Source organism: Notolepis coatsorum (assembly GCF_963971535.1).
Source record: "Notolepis coatsorum genome assembly, chromosome: 17".
Lineage (NCBI taxonomy): Eukaryota > Metazoa > Chordata > Actinopteri > Aulopiformes > Paralepididae > Notolepis > Notolepis coatsorum.
In genome coordinates this window covers 10781180-10798230 of record NC_140181.1, presented here as the reverse complement: position 1 = coordinate 10798230, position 17051 = coordinate 10781180, and the positions used below count along the sequence as shown (strand labels likewise).

The window sequence follows — 17051 nt, the reverse complement described above, 5'->3', positions numbered from 1 at the left end:
TGTGAGCCACTGCTCTGCTAACGTGGAATATCTCATCATTAAATGCAGACCATTCAATCAGCCCGGGGTATTTACAGCTACTGTACCATTATGCAATGAAGGGACTTTATGGTGCCATCAGCAAACAACAGAACTCACACCCACATCCTGCCTTACTGGGTGCAGGAGATGTTAATCAAACACACAGACTGGAGCATGTTTGCCACTCAGGCCGCCCTGGAGTTTGATTGATTGAATTGATTGAAAACTTTATTAACAGATTGCAGAATGGGTACAGTACAGTACAGCTCAATACATACAATTGTTAAGGGGATGCAGACCAGAGAAAGACTTTCGTCTTGTTTACATCAGGGTCCCCCATTTTCAATTCATCATAACATATATGACATACACGACATCCCAGTCCCACACTGACATTGACTCCTACTACACACCTCCTTTGTTGTTGATTACATCAACTCCAACATTGACAGTGTCACCTCACCACCCTCAAAACAGGTCACTACATTCCCCAATCAGAAGCCGTGGATGAACAGAGAGGTCCGCACACTACTAAAGGCACGTGACACTGCTTGTAGATCTGGTGACACGCAGGCTTACTACTGTTCAACCAGATTAGATTCACATTAGAATCTAATCTAATCTAATGTAATCAACATGGGCCTCTGACGACATTCTGATTGGATCAACGGGGTCCAAAGCACCAGCCTTTCATGTCTCAGCAGCATCTCTATACACCGGACACTCATTGAGATGCAAGGTTCTATGAATATGCTAATTGGCAATAAGCACATGTTGATATTTACCAGGAATTCCAAGTCAGCAGTTTATATGCTTTCAAGACATGTCAGAGCCTTACTCAGCTTTCTGTGCAGCCGGAGAGGAAGGTTTGACCTCTCTCCAGGGGAAGAATGTGAAAGGGTGCTCTGGTGACAATTTCTGCACAAATAACAGTATGTATAGTCAAAGTCACAAATAATAATCTGTATAGTCAAAGTCACAAATAATAATCTGTATAGTCAAAGTCACAAATAATAATCTGTATAGTCAAAGTCACAAATAATAATCTGTATAGTCAAAGTCACACATAATAATCTGTATAGTCAAAGTCACACATAATAATCTGTATAGTCAAAGTCACAAATAACAATCTGTATAGTCAAAGTCACAAATAACAATCTGTATAGTCAAAGTCACAAATAACAATCTGTATAGTCAAAGTCACAAATAACAATCTGTATAGTCAAAGTCACAAATAACAATCTGTATAGTCAAAGTCACAAATAGCAATCTGTAGTCAAAGTCACAAATAACAATCTGTAGAGTCAAAGTCACAAATAACAATCTGTATAGTCAAAGTCACAAATAACAATCTGTATAGTCAAAGTCACAAATAACAATCTGTATAGTCAAAGTCACAAATAACAATCTGTATAGTCAAAGTCACAAATAACAATCTGTATAGTCAAAGTCACACATAATAATCTGTATAGTCAAAGTCACACATAATAATCTGTATAGTCAAAGTCACAAATAACATACAGTATGGGTAACAAAGCCTGCCCTAGGGTATAGTTCAAGTTCAAGTTTGTTTTTATTTGTCACATATAAAGTACATGTACTGTACATTACAGTGAAATGCTTGGTTCTGTATGAGCCTCCTGAGATTGTGCTTCATACAGTAAAAAACTTAAAAAATTAAAAATAAAGTCCAAACACAATATACAAACTAAAATACAACCTAAAGTACAAAATTAAGTACAAAATGCAAACAATGAGGAACAAAATGCAAATGTAAAAAAAAAATGCAGAATGCAAAAATAGGCACAAACGCGTTCACTAAACAACATCATCTACTGAGAAGTGCAGAAAAGGCCACCAGGATGACGTGGGGCCTGCGACCGCCGTGCACCTCAGGCCGGCAGATCTAATCTGTTTCACGTCAGCAAGCATCAAGTGTGAAGCGCAACCAGATGAAAAGATACCAAGATGTGGCTAAACGGAGAGGAGCAGCTCGTACCCCTGTTTGTTTCCTGTTTGATGTGAGCTAACACTGCAACCGCAGGTAAACGTGGGTCCATTTAGGATGTTTATGTTGTCAAGCTAACCCTAACTAACCATACTGTCATGCACTTGTCCTAATAAATAGGGATGTCCGATATTATCGGCCGACCGATATTATCGGCCGATATCGGCAGTAAAATGTGATATCGGAAAATATCGGTATCGGTAAAAAGAAATTTCTCTTTTTTTTTGTTTTTTTTTGTTTTTTTTAATTTATTTAACCTTTATTTACCCAGGCAAGCAAGTAAGAACCAATTATTTATTGTCAAAAGTATGCATGTTGGTTTAATTCAACAACAAGAGATATGTAATGTTAATTTTTACTTTTTTAATGATCATATTTTGCACAGATAATGCTTACATTTAGAAAGCCTTTTGAATGCATCCAGTGAAATTATTAGTTACCTGAAATTATTCCGTTTTTTTGGGGGGAAACCCTGCATATATCGGTATCGGTTGATATCGGTATCGTATCGGTATCGGAAATTAAGAGTTGGACAATATCGGAATATCGGTATCGGTAAAAAAGCCAATATCGAGCATCCCTACTAATAAACTAACCTACACTGTAGCACTCAACACTTTGATGAACATTGTTACTCAGCTGATAGAGTTGTGCCCTTCCTGCTGTCTCGTTGTAAGTCGCTTTGGATAAAAGCGTTCAGCTAAATGACTAAATGTAAATGTAAATGTAAGTTGAAACGGTCTACGTCTGAGGTAGAGGTGGAACATCCTAGCTGGATGTATTCTGAAGTCAAACACATCAGAAGATGGACATGAGAAGAGGCAGGGGCAGGAAGCAAGTTGAAAACAATAAGTTCAATTATGTTTAGTCTGAATAATTAAGACAATCCGGGCCAAGGCTAAGAGAATAGTCAAAGATATAGTCCAGCCACCCAAACAACTGCCTCTTTGCACTGCTGCGGTCAGGCAAGCGCTACCGGAGTCTCATGGCCGGTACAGAGAGACTCAGAAGGAGCTTCTATCCCCAGGCAAGCGCTACCGGAGTCTCATGGCCGGTACAGAGAGACTCAGAAGGAGCTTCTACCCCCCCTCCCAGGGCCCCTGCTGGAGTTCAAAACTTTTAATCCCTATCTGATTGGATCAGATTTGGATTTTGGGTAGTTCAAAACCAAAAAAAACAGGATTAGGTTCACTTTGATATCCGATCAGATCAGACAATCAAATCCAAGCTTTAATCTGGATCAAATCTTCAAAACGGGTAGTTCGAACCGACAACACAGGATTGGGATCAGTTTGATCCCAAAAAAGTGTATTATCTTGATCCCACCAGAGGGGAGGATTTCCAGTTGATTACCAGAGCAAAATGTACTATACAATTTATTAAAAAAAATATGTTTCAATATAAATAAGATGGCAAAGTTTGTTAACTGAAATAATACACCATTTTTAGCCTTCATGACAAATACATTTTATTTGTAATTTTTTGGTCACAGTATCACAACAAAGATTGTCAATCACAAATGTAATTTAGATTAAAGAAAGAATATCTTCAACAACAACAAAAAAGTCCATCATCTGTCATCACCTTCAGCTAACTGAAACCTCACTTAGAATTCAGCTCCTCAAAGCCCGCCTGGATGATCAGCTGCCTTTGAATGAATGTTTTTTTATTGTTAGCCTAGTGGGAGTATTTTTTTTAATTACAATTCCATTATGATTTTATGTCCTTTATGTATTTAACAATATAATTAGACATTATAGATGTCTCTGCAATGTGGTCTCTTGTCTTCCTTGAAATCTTTTTTCATATCCACTAGAATGGAGATCGGTAGGATTAAAGCAGCACTGATATTCAGGATCTAGTAATCTTGAAAAGTCTGAATCTGGATCAGGGTGATCCTATCCTGGATTGCTTTGAAAAACCGGGACAAAATCTGTCCGAGTTGTCTGATCCTGGAGTCACTGACAGGTCTCTGAAGAACCTTGAGGTGGAGTCACTGACAGGTCTCTGAAGAACCTTGAGGTGGAGTCACTGACAGGTCTCTGAAGAACCTTGAGGTGGAGTCACTGACGGGTCTCTGAAGAACCTTGAGGTGGAGTCACTGACAGGTCTCTGAAGAACCTTGAGGTGGAGTCACTGACGGGCGCTCTGAAGAACCTTGAGGTGGAGTCACTGACAGGTCTCTGAAGAACCTTGAGGTGGAGTCACTGACAGGTCTCTGAAGAACCTTGAGGTGGAGTCACTGACAGGTCTCTGAAGAACCTTGAGGTGGAGTCACTGACAGGTCTCTGAAGAACCTGGAGGTGGAGTCACTGACAGGTCTCTGAAGAACCTGGAGGTGGAGTCACTGACAGGTCTCTGAAGAACCTTGAGGTGGAGTCACTGACGGGTCTCTGAAGAACCTTGAGGTGGAGTCACTGACAGGTCTCTGAAGAACCTTGAGGTGGAGTCACTGACGGGTCTCTGAAGAACCTTGAGGTGGAGTCACTGACAGGTCTCTGAAGAACCTGGAGGTGGAGTCACTGACAGGTCTCTGAAGAACCTGGAGGTGGAGTCACTGACAGGTCTCTGAAGAACCTTGAGGTGGAGTCACTGACAGGTCTCTGAAGAACCTTGAGGTGGAGTCACTGACAGGTCTCTGAAGAACCTTGAGGTGGAGTCACTGACAGGTCTCTGAAGAACCTTGAGGTGGAGTCACTGACAGGTCTCTGAAGAACCTTGAGGTGGAGTCACTGACAGGTCTCTGAAGAACCTTGAGGTGGAGTCACTGACGGGCGCTCTGAAGAACCTTGAGGTGGAGTCACTGACAGGTCTCTGAAGAACCTTGAGGTGGAGTCACTGACAGGTCTCTGAAGAACCTTGAGGTGGAGTCACTGATGGGCGCTCTGAAGAACCTTGAGGTGGAGTCACTGATGGGCGCTCTGAAGAACCTTGAGGTGGAGTCACTGATGGGCGCTCTGAAGAACCTTCTAGATCCTGGAGGTGGAGTCACTGATGGGCGCTCTGAAGAACCTTCTAGATCCTGGAGGTGGAGTCACTGAAGAACCTTCTAGATCCTGGAGGTGGAGTCACTGAAGAACCTTCTAGCTCCTGGAGGTGGAGTCACTGATGGGCGCTCTGAAGAACCTTCTAGATCCTGGAGGTGGAGTCACTGACGGGCGCTCTGAAGAACCTTCTAGCTCCTGGAGGTGGAGTCACTGATGGGCGCTCTGAAGAACCTTCTAGATCCTGGAGGTGGAGTCACTGACGGGCGCTCTGAAGAACCTTCTAGATCCTGGAGATGGAGTCACTGACGGGCGCTCTGAAGGACCTTCTAGATCCTGGAAGTGGAGTCACTGATGGGCGCTCTGAAGAACCTTCTAGATCCTGGAGGTGGAGTCACGGACGGGAGCAGCATATCTATTGAGATGAGATACAAGGGAGCAGCATATCTACAAGTTATGCTTATCAGTCTGGATGTGATAACCCTGCTTGTGGTCTCTGTGGTGCTCATGCTCGCGTGAGAGGGTTTCCTGTGCATGTCTGTTGAAAGGCTTAGCAAGGAAGAGAAAGTCCACGACTGAGTGAATATATAACTTTATGTGGCGTGAAACCTTAAAAAGTTCATCTTTCTTCCACATGTATTTAGCCACGGTGGACCACGGCAAGAACACCACCTCCACAGCAGCATCAAATAGGAAATTGACAAAACACTATAACCTACAGTACAGTACAGTAGCTCAATTTCCCTCAAAAGATATCATAGATGTGTAGTCTAAAATCATGATCAAGTATCCAAATATGAACAGTTTTAGTGCTACAAACTGTGCTAGGCTAGCACCATTCCATTGGAATTCCGGATTCTATCAAACTCGCTCAAGTGATCTGCTTATGCTTAATGTTCCCCGAGCTTGTTCTAATAGGAAAAACTGCTTTCTCTTTTAGTGCTCCATACTCTTGGAACGCCCTTCAAAGTTTGATACTCCTCCAACCTTTGTACAATGTATAGCTTTGATTAATAACCAGTGTACATCATTTTGTACTTCAACTTTAACTTCAAATTACTTTATTTTCCTTTCGGAACTTCATTTGTGCAGTGGTTGAAAGACAAACATAGTCACAATACATAGACACTCACCACTATATATATATATATATATATATATATATATATATATATATATATATATATATATATATATATATATATATATATATATATATATATATATATATATATATATATATATATATATTAAACAAAATAGTTTAAACTACAATAAAAAGACCACTATATAAAAAAAAACACCAACTACATTAAAACTACAGTACTTAAAGCATGATATATTAAAAACCATATTAAAAACCATGTACTTGCTTTTAGTCTGCTTTTCCTGTTTCTTGTTTCCTGTTTTTATCTTATTTTAACTTGATGTTATCGTGCTGATGACTTGTTTCTATCTTATTTTAACTTGATGTTATCGTGCTGATGACTTGTTTCTATCTTATTTTAACTTGATTTTATTGTGCTGATTACTTGTTTCTTGTAACGTCTGGGCTTTCTCTCCCTATTCAGGATTGGAAGCTCTGCTGCCATCCTGGAATTCTCACTCTGTCTCTGTAATTATCCTGATTGCCGTCACCTGCCGTCTCTGTAATTACCCTGATTGTCGTCACCTGCTGTCTCTGTAATTACCCTGATTGTTGTCACCTGCCTGTGTTTGTGTCACTGGTTCTGATTGGGGCTGCTGGCTGTATTGAGGCCTTTATAGTAACACTTTTGCCTCCTTAAAAACCATGTACTTGCTTTTAGTCTGCTTTTCCTGTTTCTTGTTTCCTGTTTTTATCTTATTTTAACTTGATGTTATCGTGCTGATGACTTGTTTCTATCTTATTTTAACTTGATGTTATCGTGCTGATGACTTGTTTCTATCTTATTTTAACTTGATTTTATCGTGATGATGACTTGTTTCTATCTTATTTTAACTTGATTTTATCGTGATGATGACTTGCTTCTATCTTATTTTAACTTGATTTTATCGCGATGATTACTTGCTTCTATCTTATTTTAACTTGATTGTATCGTGCTGATGACTTGCTTCTATCTTATTTTAACTTGATTTTATCGTGCTGATTACTTGTTTCTATCTTATTTTAACTTGATGTTATTGTGCTGAATACTTGTCTTTGTGTTATTCCATCTCTTTTAGTTGTAAACTCAACGTCACTGTAAATTAGGGCTAGATCCACAAAGAATGGATTGCACGGAGCAAGTCGCACCCTTACTTACAATTCATTATGAATTGAAAATGGGGGACCCTGACAAGACGAAAGTCTTTCTCTGCATCCCCTTAACAATTGTGTGTATTGAGCCGTACTGTATTGTACCCATTCTGCAATCTGTTAATACTATTTTCATTCAATCAATCAATCAATCTGCACGGTGATTGATTGAATGAAAATTTTATTAACAGATTGCAGAATGGGTACAATACAGTACGGCTCAATACATACAAATTGTTAAGGGGATGCAGACCAGAGAAAGACTTTCGTCTTGTTTACATCAGGGTCCCCCATTTTCAATTCATAATGAATTGTAAGTAAGGGTGCAACTTGCTCCGTGCAATCCATTCTTTGTGGATCTAAGTGTCCCGCGAGTTTAAATGAAGGTTGAATGAAAAAGAGCAACGTGGGACGGACACGGAAAAAACACACAAAACTGCCCCCTGCTACAAAAAAAGTGTGCAGAAGAAAATGTACATACATCCATGTTTAAAAAAAAAAACAGTAGAATTATATAATTTTTTTAAATGTCAAACCTTTATTTAAACTCGAAGGGGAACTGAGGTTTCCCTCATTTACAGTCACGTCGAGTTTACATACAGAGTTAAGCAAAAAAGGCATATAAAATCACACAGCATATAAAATCACAACAATTAGACAAGTAAGGATAACAATCAATTAAAACACGTACAACAGAGGGGAGAATCTCAAGCTTTAAGGACTGTTGGAGTTCATTCCATGAGCTAGAGGGGCATCATAGCAAAATGCAGATTTACCCTCTTCCGAATTCAGTCAGAAAAAGTGTATTGCAAACCATCCAGAATGTCGCTGCTAGGATCCTGATGAGGGTGCGCAAATATGATCACATCACCCCCACCCTCAGATCCCTTCACTGGCTCCCCGTGGAACACAGAATTGAGTACAAGGTGTCCCTCCTCACTCACCAGTGCGTACACGGTGGTGCCCCTGCCTATCTCAAGGAACTCCTCACCCCCCAGTCCTCCTCACGTTCCCTCCGCTCCGGCACAGCCTACCTCCTCAAAGCCCCCAGGACTAAGCTGCACTCCATGGGCGATCGCGCCTTCTGCTCCGCCGCACCCAGACTTTGGAATGCTCTCCCCATCCACCTGAGAGCACCACAATCCGTCAAGGTTTTTAAAAGGGGCCTAAAAACATTTCTTTTTAACAAGGCTTTTGCCTGAATTTTCTTTTACTTTTATTTTTACTTCTATTCATTTTACTATTATTTTTATTTTATTTGACTCTTAGGTTCTTCCATTTCACTGGTTGTTAGTCTTTTTAATTGTTTTTATTCATTTTAAATTGTTTTATTCATTTAACTTTTGTCTTTATCTCCTGTAGCACGCGGTACAAATTGAATCCATTATTATTATTATTATTATTATTGAATGTTAATAATAATAATTCCTTAGATTTATATAGCGCCTTTCATGAGACCCAAGGCGCTTAAGAGTGGGGGGGGGGGGGTGGGGGGCAGCTAAGGGGAAGGAGAACAGAGGAACAAAGTAACAACAAAGTAGTAAAAAAGAATTATAATTAAAAAAAAAATTGGGAAATCAGGCAGTGTCATAATACATGTGGTGAAAAGGTGAGATTTGAGTTGGGATCTGAAAGAGTCCAGGGATGTAGCATTGCGGATGTTTGGAGGGAGGGAGTTCCAGAGGGTGGGTGCGGCAACAGAGAAGGCTCTGGGACCGACAGTGCACAGGTTGGTGGTGGGGATGGAGAGGAGACCGGAGTCAGAGGGTGGGATGTATAGGGATGGAGGAGGTCAGCTACGTACCGGAGGGCAAGGGAGTGAAGGGATTTGTAGGTGATGAGGAGGATCTTAAAGTTGATGCGGTACATGACTGGAAGCCAGTGGAGGTGGATGAGGGTGGGGGTGATGTGGTGCCAGGACTTGGTGCGGGTGAGAACCCTAGCAGCAGAATTCTGGACATACTGCATACTACATACATGATAATGTGAGGGTGTCATTATAAATAATCACCAAAGTACCTGGAAATAATGTTATCTGTATGACTAGAAATCTGAAATCTGCCAACCATATTTCTTATACATACACTTTCTGGAAAATGTTTTCCCCTCGAAGGGTGAGGAACCATTATTTGAACACTTCATTGATATTGATATTTTACCCTCGACCGGCAAGGAACCATATATGAACATTTCAATGACCTTGATTTGCAACATGAAAATGACAAATTATTTTAAAAGTACAATTGAAAAAGTATATCTTGTAATAACACTCCAATAACACCCTATACAGGTTTGAAATTTAGAATGTTTAAGTATTTCAACGAGTGCCCTATAAAGGGTTAAAAAGACTTTTGAGTCAAAAGTTGTTTTCAACATCAGTGAACTCTGGTGCGTTTACAACAGCAGAGGTTCGACGCGGACGCCGATAGTTGACTCTCAGGTGCCGGAGGAGACCTTGGCGAGCTCTTTGAAGACCACGCCCGAGCTGGTTCCACAGATCTCCGTTTCCATGGAGGTAAACCAGAGGGTTGAGAACACTGTTCAGACACACCAGTCCACGACTCATCTGACGGGCGTTGTAGACCGCGTTGAACCATCCACGGCACACTCCCTGTTCCAACAAAACTCTTGCTTTTAGGTTGATGTTCCTAAACACATGATAGGGGATGTAACAAATAGAGAAGAGCATGATCAAAATGAACAACAGCCTCAAGCTTCCCCGTTTCAGCACCTTGTCGATTCTCTTCGTAGTACAGAGAACGAAAATAACATGTCCGTAGCAGCCCAGTATGATGAGGAACGGGATGCAAACTCCAGTCAGAGTCCATCCGAGGCTGTATTTCAGATAATCCTCAATAAGTAATTCAGAGGTGGTATCGAAGCATTTCTCTTTCGCGTTGGTAAGTGTTGTTTTGGGGAAGAACATGTCGGGGAGACACTGAATGCAGACCGAGGCCCAAACCGCCACTGTGATGACCACAGAGTGAGTGGCAGTGATCCTTCCCCTCCACCTCACTGGGTGGACAACAGCCAGGTACCTGTACACACTTATACAGGTAAGGAAACCAATACTGCCGTATAAATTCAAGTTGAAGCAGAATCTTGTTATCTTGCAGAAAACTTCTCCAAAGATCCATTTTCTTTTCAAAAAGTAGTACACAACCAGACATGGAAGCGTGAGCAAATATAAAACATCTGTGATTCCCAGGTTCAGAACGAAAATGTTGATGTTCCCCATTTTCTTCCAGTTCTGCCGCAGGGATTTCAGTCCCCAGCCGTTAGCCAGCAGGCCAATGGTGAACACTAAGATGTAAACAGAAGGTAGAAATCCTCGTGCAAAGTCAGAACTAAGAGGACAAAAGGTGGCGTTCCTCATGGTTCTGTCTCCTGAGAAGCAGTGCTAGTTGATCGCTGTCTCAGCTCTGATGTTTCCTATGAACGTGACCTATATTCAACTGTGATGAAGTGAGCTACTTTCCCCCCCCCCCCACACAGAGAGCACTTCCTGTTCGAGACACTGATTATCACATCTTTTATAGCCACCTGTAATCTTCTGGTTTTGCCAGAGTATAATCTGGATTCTAGACGAGATCGTTCAAAAATGTTTTATCTACTGATTTTAATATATCAGTTGAAGTGTATGGGGTGATAGATTCAAACCAGAGAGGTCATCTCTAAAGGACTGTCTGCGGTTCTATCTTGAGAACTGCTCAACGCTAACACATCCACCACATGCACACACTCACTTTAAACAAACACTCACCTTAACACTCACTTTAGACACTTTAAACACTTTTAACACTACACCATATTTGATCTATTTATTACAAAAAGATTTGCACTACATCCATACCAAATCTTTAGCATTTAGCATTTTGTTTTTGTAAGTTTGCATTTTTGTACGTCATTGTCTGCATTTTTACTTCATTGTACTTTAGGTTGTATTTTAGTTTGCATATTTGTATAGTGTTGGGACTTTACTGTATGAAGCACATTCTCAGGGCTCATACAGAACCAAGCATTTCACTGTAATGTACATGTACCTTATACGTGACAAATAAAACAAAACTTGAACTTGAACTGTTCATCTGATCGGCATCACACTCAGCGGCTGTGTTGCTGAGGAAACAGGGGAGAGCAGTTTACAATTTGGTGCCATTTGTGCCAGATAGTGTGACTGTGCATCACATATATCAAGAACCTCTCACTCGATCGACTTCCCGCTTGGTTGGTGTATCACTAAGAGGGCTGAGAATGAGAATGAGAATGAGAATAATAATGAGAATGAGAATAAGAATCAAAATGAGAATGAGAATGAGAATCTAAATGAGAATGAGAATCTAAAGGAGAATGAGAATGAGAATCTAAAGGAGAATGAGAATCTAAATGAGAATGAGAATGAGAATCAAAATGAGAATGAGAATAATAATGAGAATGAGAATAAGAATCAAAATGAGAATGAGAATGAGAATCTAAATGAGAATGAGAATCCAAAGGAGAATGAGAATGAGAATCTAAATGAGAATGATAACCTAAAGGAGAATGAGAATCTAAATGAGAATGAGAATGAGAATCAAAATGAGAATGAGAATCAAAATGAGAATCAAAATGAGAATGAGAATTAAACTGGACTTTGAAGAAGTCTTTATTCTTTGCACACATTGACAATGTCGTCATGCAGCAACACACACATGCGATGGGTGGCACATCGACACATGCAATTTTTTTTTTTTGGGTTGCCGATGAAATTTAATTTCTGCGCTTGACCCATCCCATCGTCCTTCCCCCCAAGGGCAGCCGGGAGCAGACATGGGTTGTGGCGTGGGGCCGCATCCAAGTGCTTCTGTCCGTCTTCGTCAGGGAACGCGACAGCGTTAGCGATCTGTTCTGCATGTTTTTCCATTGGGTTTATCTCTTTTTCTGGAGGGGAAACCCTTGCGAGCACGGGGGGAGAACATGAAAACTCCACACAGAAAGACCCGGGAGATACCCCACCGAGAGGTACCTGGCAACCCGGCAACCTGGTCCCCAAGTGGGAATCGAACCCAGGACCTTCTTGCTATGAAGCGGCAGTGTTAACCACTACACCACCGCCTCCCTCCACTCTGTGACCTCCAGACACGGTCTGTCAATCAGCACTCAGATGTATTACTGGTGGTGATAGATATGATGTCACCACTGCATCCTGTGTGATAAAGTGGGTTGTTCTTCACTGGCAGAGAGGAGAAATAAACATTGGTATCTGTTTACCTTTAACCCTTTCACTGCCTCACTACCAAACGGTTAACCCTTTCACTGCGACAATACACAGAAGGTTAACCCTTTCACTGCCACACGACAGCAGCTGGTTACCCCTTTCACTGCCACACTACAGAAGGTTAACCCTTTTACTATCACACTACCAACAGTAACCGTTGGATAGTGTTATAGTAAAGGGTTAACTTTCTGTAGTGTGGCAGTGAAAGGGTTAACGCCATTGTCGGTAAATGACCACCTGTGACCATCACAATGTTGATAGATTGGACCTATGGACCCTGTCTGACCTGTTCAAATGACCTATGCTTAAAGGGACGCTTCGCCAAAAAACAATGCTGATTTATTTTGCATGTGATCTCACACACATCCAAATACTCTAAACAGTTTTGCATTTAGTTTGACCGTTATTGGAAGTAAATGAGTGTGAATATGGCCACCAGTGATGTCATTGGGGACATTGATATTGACAAAATATTGCTATTTTATATCTACATTATTTCATGGAGCTGCAATTGTAACACGAGGATTCAATGTCCCCGATGACATCACTGGTGGCCATATTCAATGTAATTTACTCCCATTAACTGTCAAACTAAATACATGTGTGCAAAACTGTTTAGGGATGTAATCAGCATTGTTTGTTGGTGAAGTGTCCCTTTAAGCTTTTAACTGGGTGAAGGATGTCGAGGTTTTTCAAAGTGTATATAGTGTTAAATATTGGTGGATAACAGCATCTACTTATAGCCAGGTCAGAGAGCTAGAAGAGGTGGTGGAGGACGACAGAGAGAGTCAGTGTCTCCACGGCAAGTAGGGTGTGTGTGGCTCCAAGGTCGTTCGGCATCTTGATAAGCATTGAAAGTGCAGGCAGGCAGAGAGAACTATGGAGAGAGAGGTTGACATCAATAGAATGAACGGTTAATGTGTGTTAAAGGTGAATAGTAGTGCATAATGTGCTGTTATATTTTATATTTAACCTGACCTTCTCTCCCCAGCAACCTCCTGCAAAGCCTACCTTCCATCCTCTTTCTACCTTTTTACCCTACCCTCCAATCTCCCCCAATCCCATTCAATCTAATTTGCTGCAGCTCAAATGTATCCCCAAAACTGGCCCCTACAAATGTCCTAACCCAGTTGTACAATAAAGACCAAGCATGGCTTTGTCAGTATTCCAATGTACCCAACCCCCCCCCCCCCCCCCCACCTCCAATGTACAGCCCCACCCAACCCCACCCCACCTACCCAACCTCCTCCAATGTACAGTTTCTATGTCAAATGTAGGTCAGTATTCCAATGTACAGTGCCCCCCCCCTACCCAACCCCCCCCCCCCCCCCCCCACCTCCAATGTACAGCCCCACCCCACCTACCCAACCTCCCCCAATGCACAGTTTCTATGTCAAATGTATATACACTCTTTTTCTGGATTTTTTTTAGTATCACAAACAGTACTGTATTTGAAAATCTGGTATGTCATAAATGTATAGATGTAGCAGTACTGTCTATCTGTATGTCGTGTGTGTCATATGATGAATTGAAAATGGAGGACCCTGATGGAAACAAGACGAAAGTCTTTCTCAGGTCTGCATCCTCTTAACAATTGTATGTATTGAGCTGTACTGTACTGTACCCATTCTGCAATCTGTTAATAAACTTTTCAATCAATCAATCAAACCCCTTGCCCCACTTTGCCTTTTATGTCTCTGTCTGTGTTTTGTGTATTTTGTATGTTTGTTTTTGTTTTTGCTGCCATTTTGGCCAGGTCTTGCTCGAAAAAGAGATCTTTGATCTCAAGTGACTACCTGGTAAAAAAAAATCACAAAAAAGTCACATAGCGATGAGAAGAGAGGCCGGGCCTGTCGTTGCTATGGCGAGAATATAGAAAAGTGAGTTTTCTTCCGGGTGTAAGTCAGACTGAGATACGAACCACACAGAAGAGAAGAAGCTTGATCAGAGACTGTGAGACGATTTCGGGAGGACTGACGTGGCACGACCACAGTGAAGGCTTTTGGAATAACAGCCAGGCCGCGATGACCACCGAGCGGGGTGAAAGGAGAGATCATTAGAATAATGAATTTAGTTTCTTCCCAAGACTTTTCAAGGTCAATTACAGAATTGGTTTCCATCTGATTACGGGGTTTGTTTATGGAATAAACAACGTTTGTTGAAGAAAGGTATCACGTCTGGCAGTGTCGTTTCTTATGATTATGGATGTACTAATAGGGGTTGCAAGAAAAACACAACGCACAATAGAGAGAGAGACGAAGGAGATGAGGAGATGAGATTGGCTGATTGCCAGAATCCAACAACTGGGCTAGACAGTTGCTCTGGAGGTAGAGCAGTCGTCTGGTAATCTGGACAGTTGGCAAAATTGAAATCTCAATAAAGCAGAGAAACAGAAGAATGCTGATCCAGTGTCAGCCACTAGGTGTCAGAGTGACTACAGTATCTCAAGGCAAATTGACCTGTAATCTGACTGTGAAGACATTGGGCTATAGACTAGGGATGGGATGGTAATCTGTATGACTATATTGTGTTTTCTTTCACATGTAATATTAAAAGTAATTGATATCGCACCGACACAAATTGTATCACTGTCACTAATGTGATTAATGCTTAACACATCAACACCCAGCACAGTGCTGTCTTAAGATAAGATAAGATATTCCTTTATTGATCCCCTTAGGGAAGTTCAGTCTTAATTAGTTGTCTATTTTGCATCTGGACACGAGGGGGGGGTCTTCTGTCATATCCTGCCCCTGGTGTGGTGTTCACACTACAGAGTGTGTGTTATTGTGTCACCTGGTGTGGTGTTCACACTACAGAGTGTGTGTTATTGTTTCACCACATTCAGTTTTTTTGTAAAACAGTTTTACAGAGATTACTGAGATAATACTGTAAACCAGATCATATAATACACTATACATATACTCTACACACATACAGATCATATCTATGGTATGTCATAAATGTATCAGTACTGTCTATCTGTGTCATGTATGTCATATATGTCCTGATGAATTGAAAATGGGGGACCCTGATGTAAACAAGACGAAAGTCTTTCTCTGGTCTGCATCCCCTTAACACTTTGAATGCCGACGACGTGTATGCTCGTCTTATCAGACCCCCCGTTGAGTGCCGACGACGTGTATTGTCGTTTGATTTTTTTATTAGCGATCTGAATTCATATTTCATCAACCAAGTCTCCCGTTGGTACAGCAGACCCTCTAGTCTAGGAGCTCAGATGGGAAAATACCGCCCTCTATTGTCTATCCCTGTGTAACTGCAGGTCATTAGATTATACTGCTGGATCTGTGGAGGTGGCTCCACTGTGCTGGCATGCCGTCTGATGAACATGGAAGTGATCGCGAGTTGGAATGCAGCGTGGACTATATATTTACAGCAGCCAATAATCAATCAATAAACGCGATCGATATTTGGAATGGCGATCAGGAATTGGAATAAGCTTTTTGGAGAACATCTGTTCTAAGGTAAAGAGTCTATGTTACCAGTCTTGGGGTAATCAGAGCTGTATTCACTGAGATATCAGCATGTGCCATGTGTGTGTATGTGTGTGTGTGTGTGTGTGTGATGTTGAGGAAATTAGGTAATCGATTTTTCAGCCCGCCTCTATAGCGTGCATAAGTACACATATACTATCGATAATCTAGCGTTTATTTGAAAACGATTCATAAATAGGCCGACAAATGACAACGTGTCTAGTGTATTCGAGAATATTCCAATAAATGCCATTTATGGGGGGATCTTTCTGTTTTCCCGGAAATTTTCAAGAGAACGATAGCTTTTTGAAATGCTATAAAAAGGATATGAACCGATTAAAAAACAATCCGTTTCGACAATGTTGACTGCAAACACACTTTATAGCACACACCCACTTTAAACAAACACACTGTAGCACCCACTCCCCACACTTTATATTTATTGATGAAGGATTGCACTACAACTCGTACACCTTACTGTAAATTGTACCTAAATTGTACCTCATCCCATTTCTGCTTTGCACTATATAGTACTGTACATTAGTACACTGCATAGTATTGTATATTATATGGTAACTCAGAACATTGTACATATGTCTATACCGAACACTGTGACCTCATTTTCTTCTTCTAAATTACATGCTATACTATGTTATTTGATACTATCTTGTCTAGCACAGTCTCTGGAGCGAAACAGTAAGAAGCATTTTGTATGAAAGTATTCTGTACTTCTGTATGACAACTATTAAAGAAACTTGAAACTTGAAACAAGTCATTGATAAGCGACGGGCAGATTAGACACATAATTTAAAACATAGATTATGCGTTTTTAACGCTAACATTGAAGTGGATGATGGCATTCAAGGGGGTAAAAAGGTAAACAAGGCCGGCACTGATAGTGTTAACAATTGTGTGTATTGAGCTGTACTGTATTGTAACCATTCTGCAATCTGTTAATAAAGTTTTCAATCAATCAATCAATAGCAAAAAACGGTGTTGCAATATGATG

At 41.0% G+C, this 17051-nt stretch overlaps 1 protein-coding gene across 1 annotated transcript; it reads right to left on the bottom strand.

The window, feature by feature from the left end:
• Positions 1 to 4092: 4092 nt before the first annotated feature.
• On the bottom strand, positions 4093 to 10667 carry LOC311243465 (P2Y purinoceptor 1; the record flags this gene model as incomplete). The annotated part of the gene is made up of 5 exons (XM_084332698.1): positions 4093 to 4221; positions 4308 to 4361; positions 4518 to 4571; positions 4869 to 5005; positions 9746 to 10667. The coding sequence occupies 5 exons, from the start codon at positions 10665 to 10667 to the stop codon at positions 4093 to 4095; spliced, it is 1296 nt and encodes a 431-aa protein (XP_084188824.1).
• Positions 10668 to 17051: the final 6384 nt, after the last annotated feature.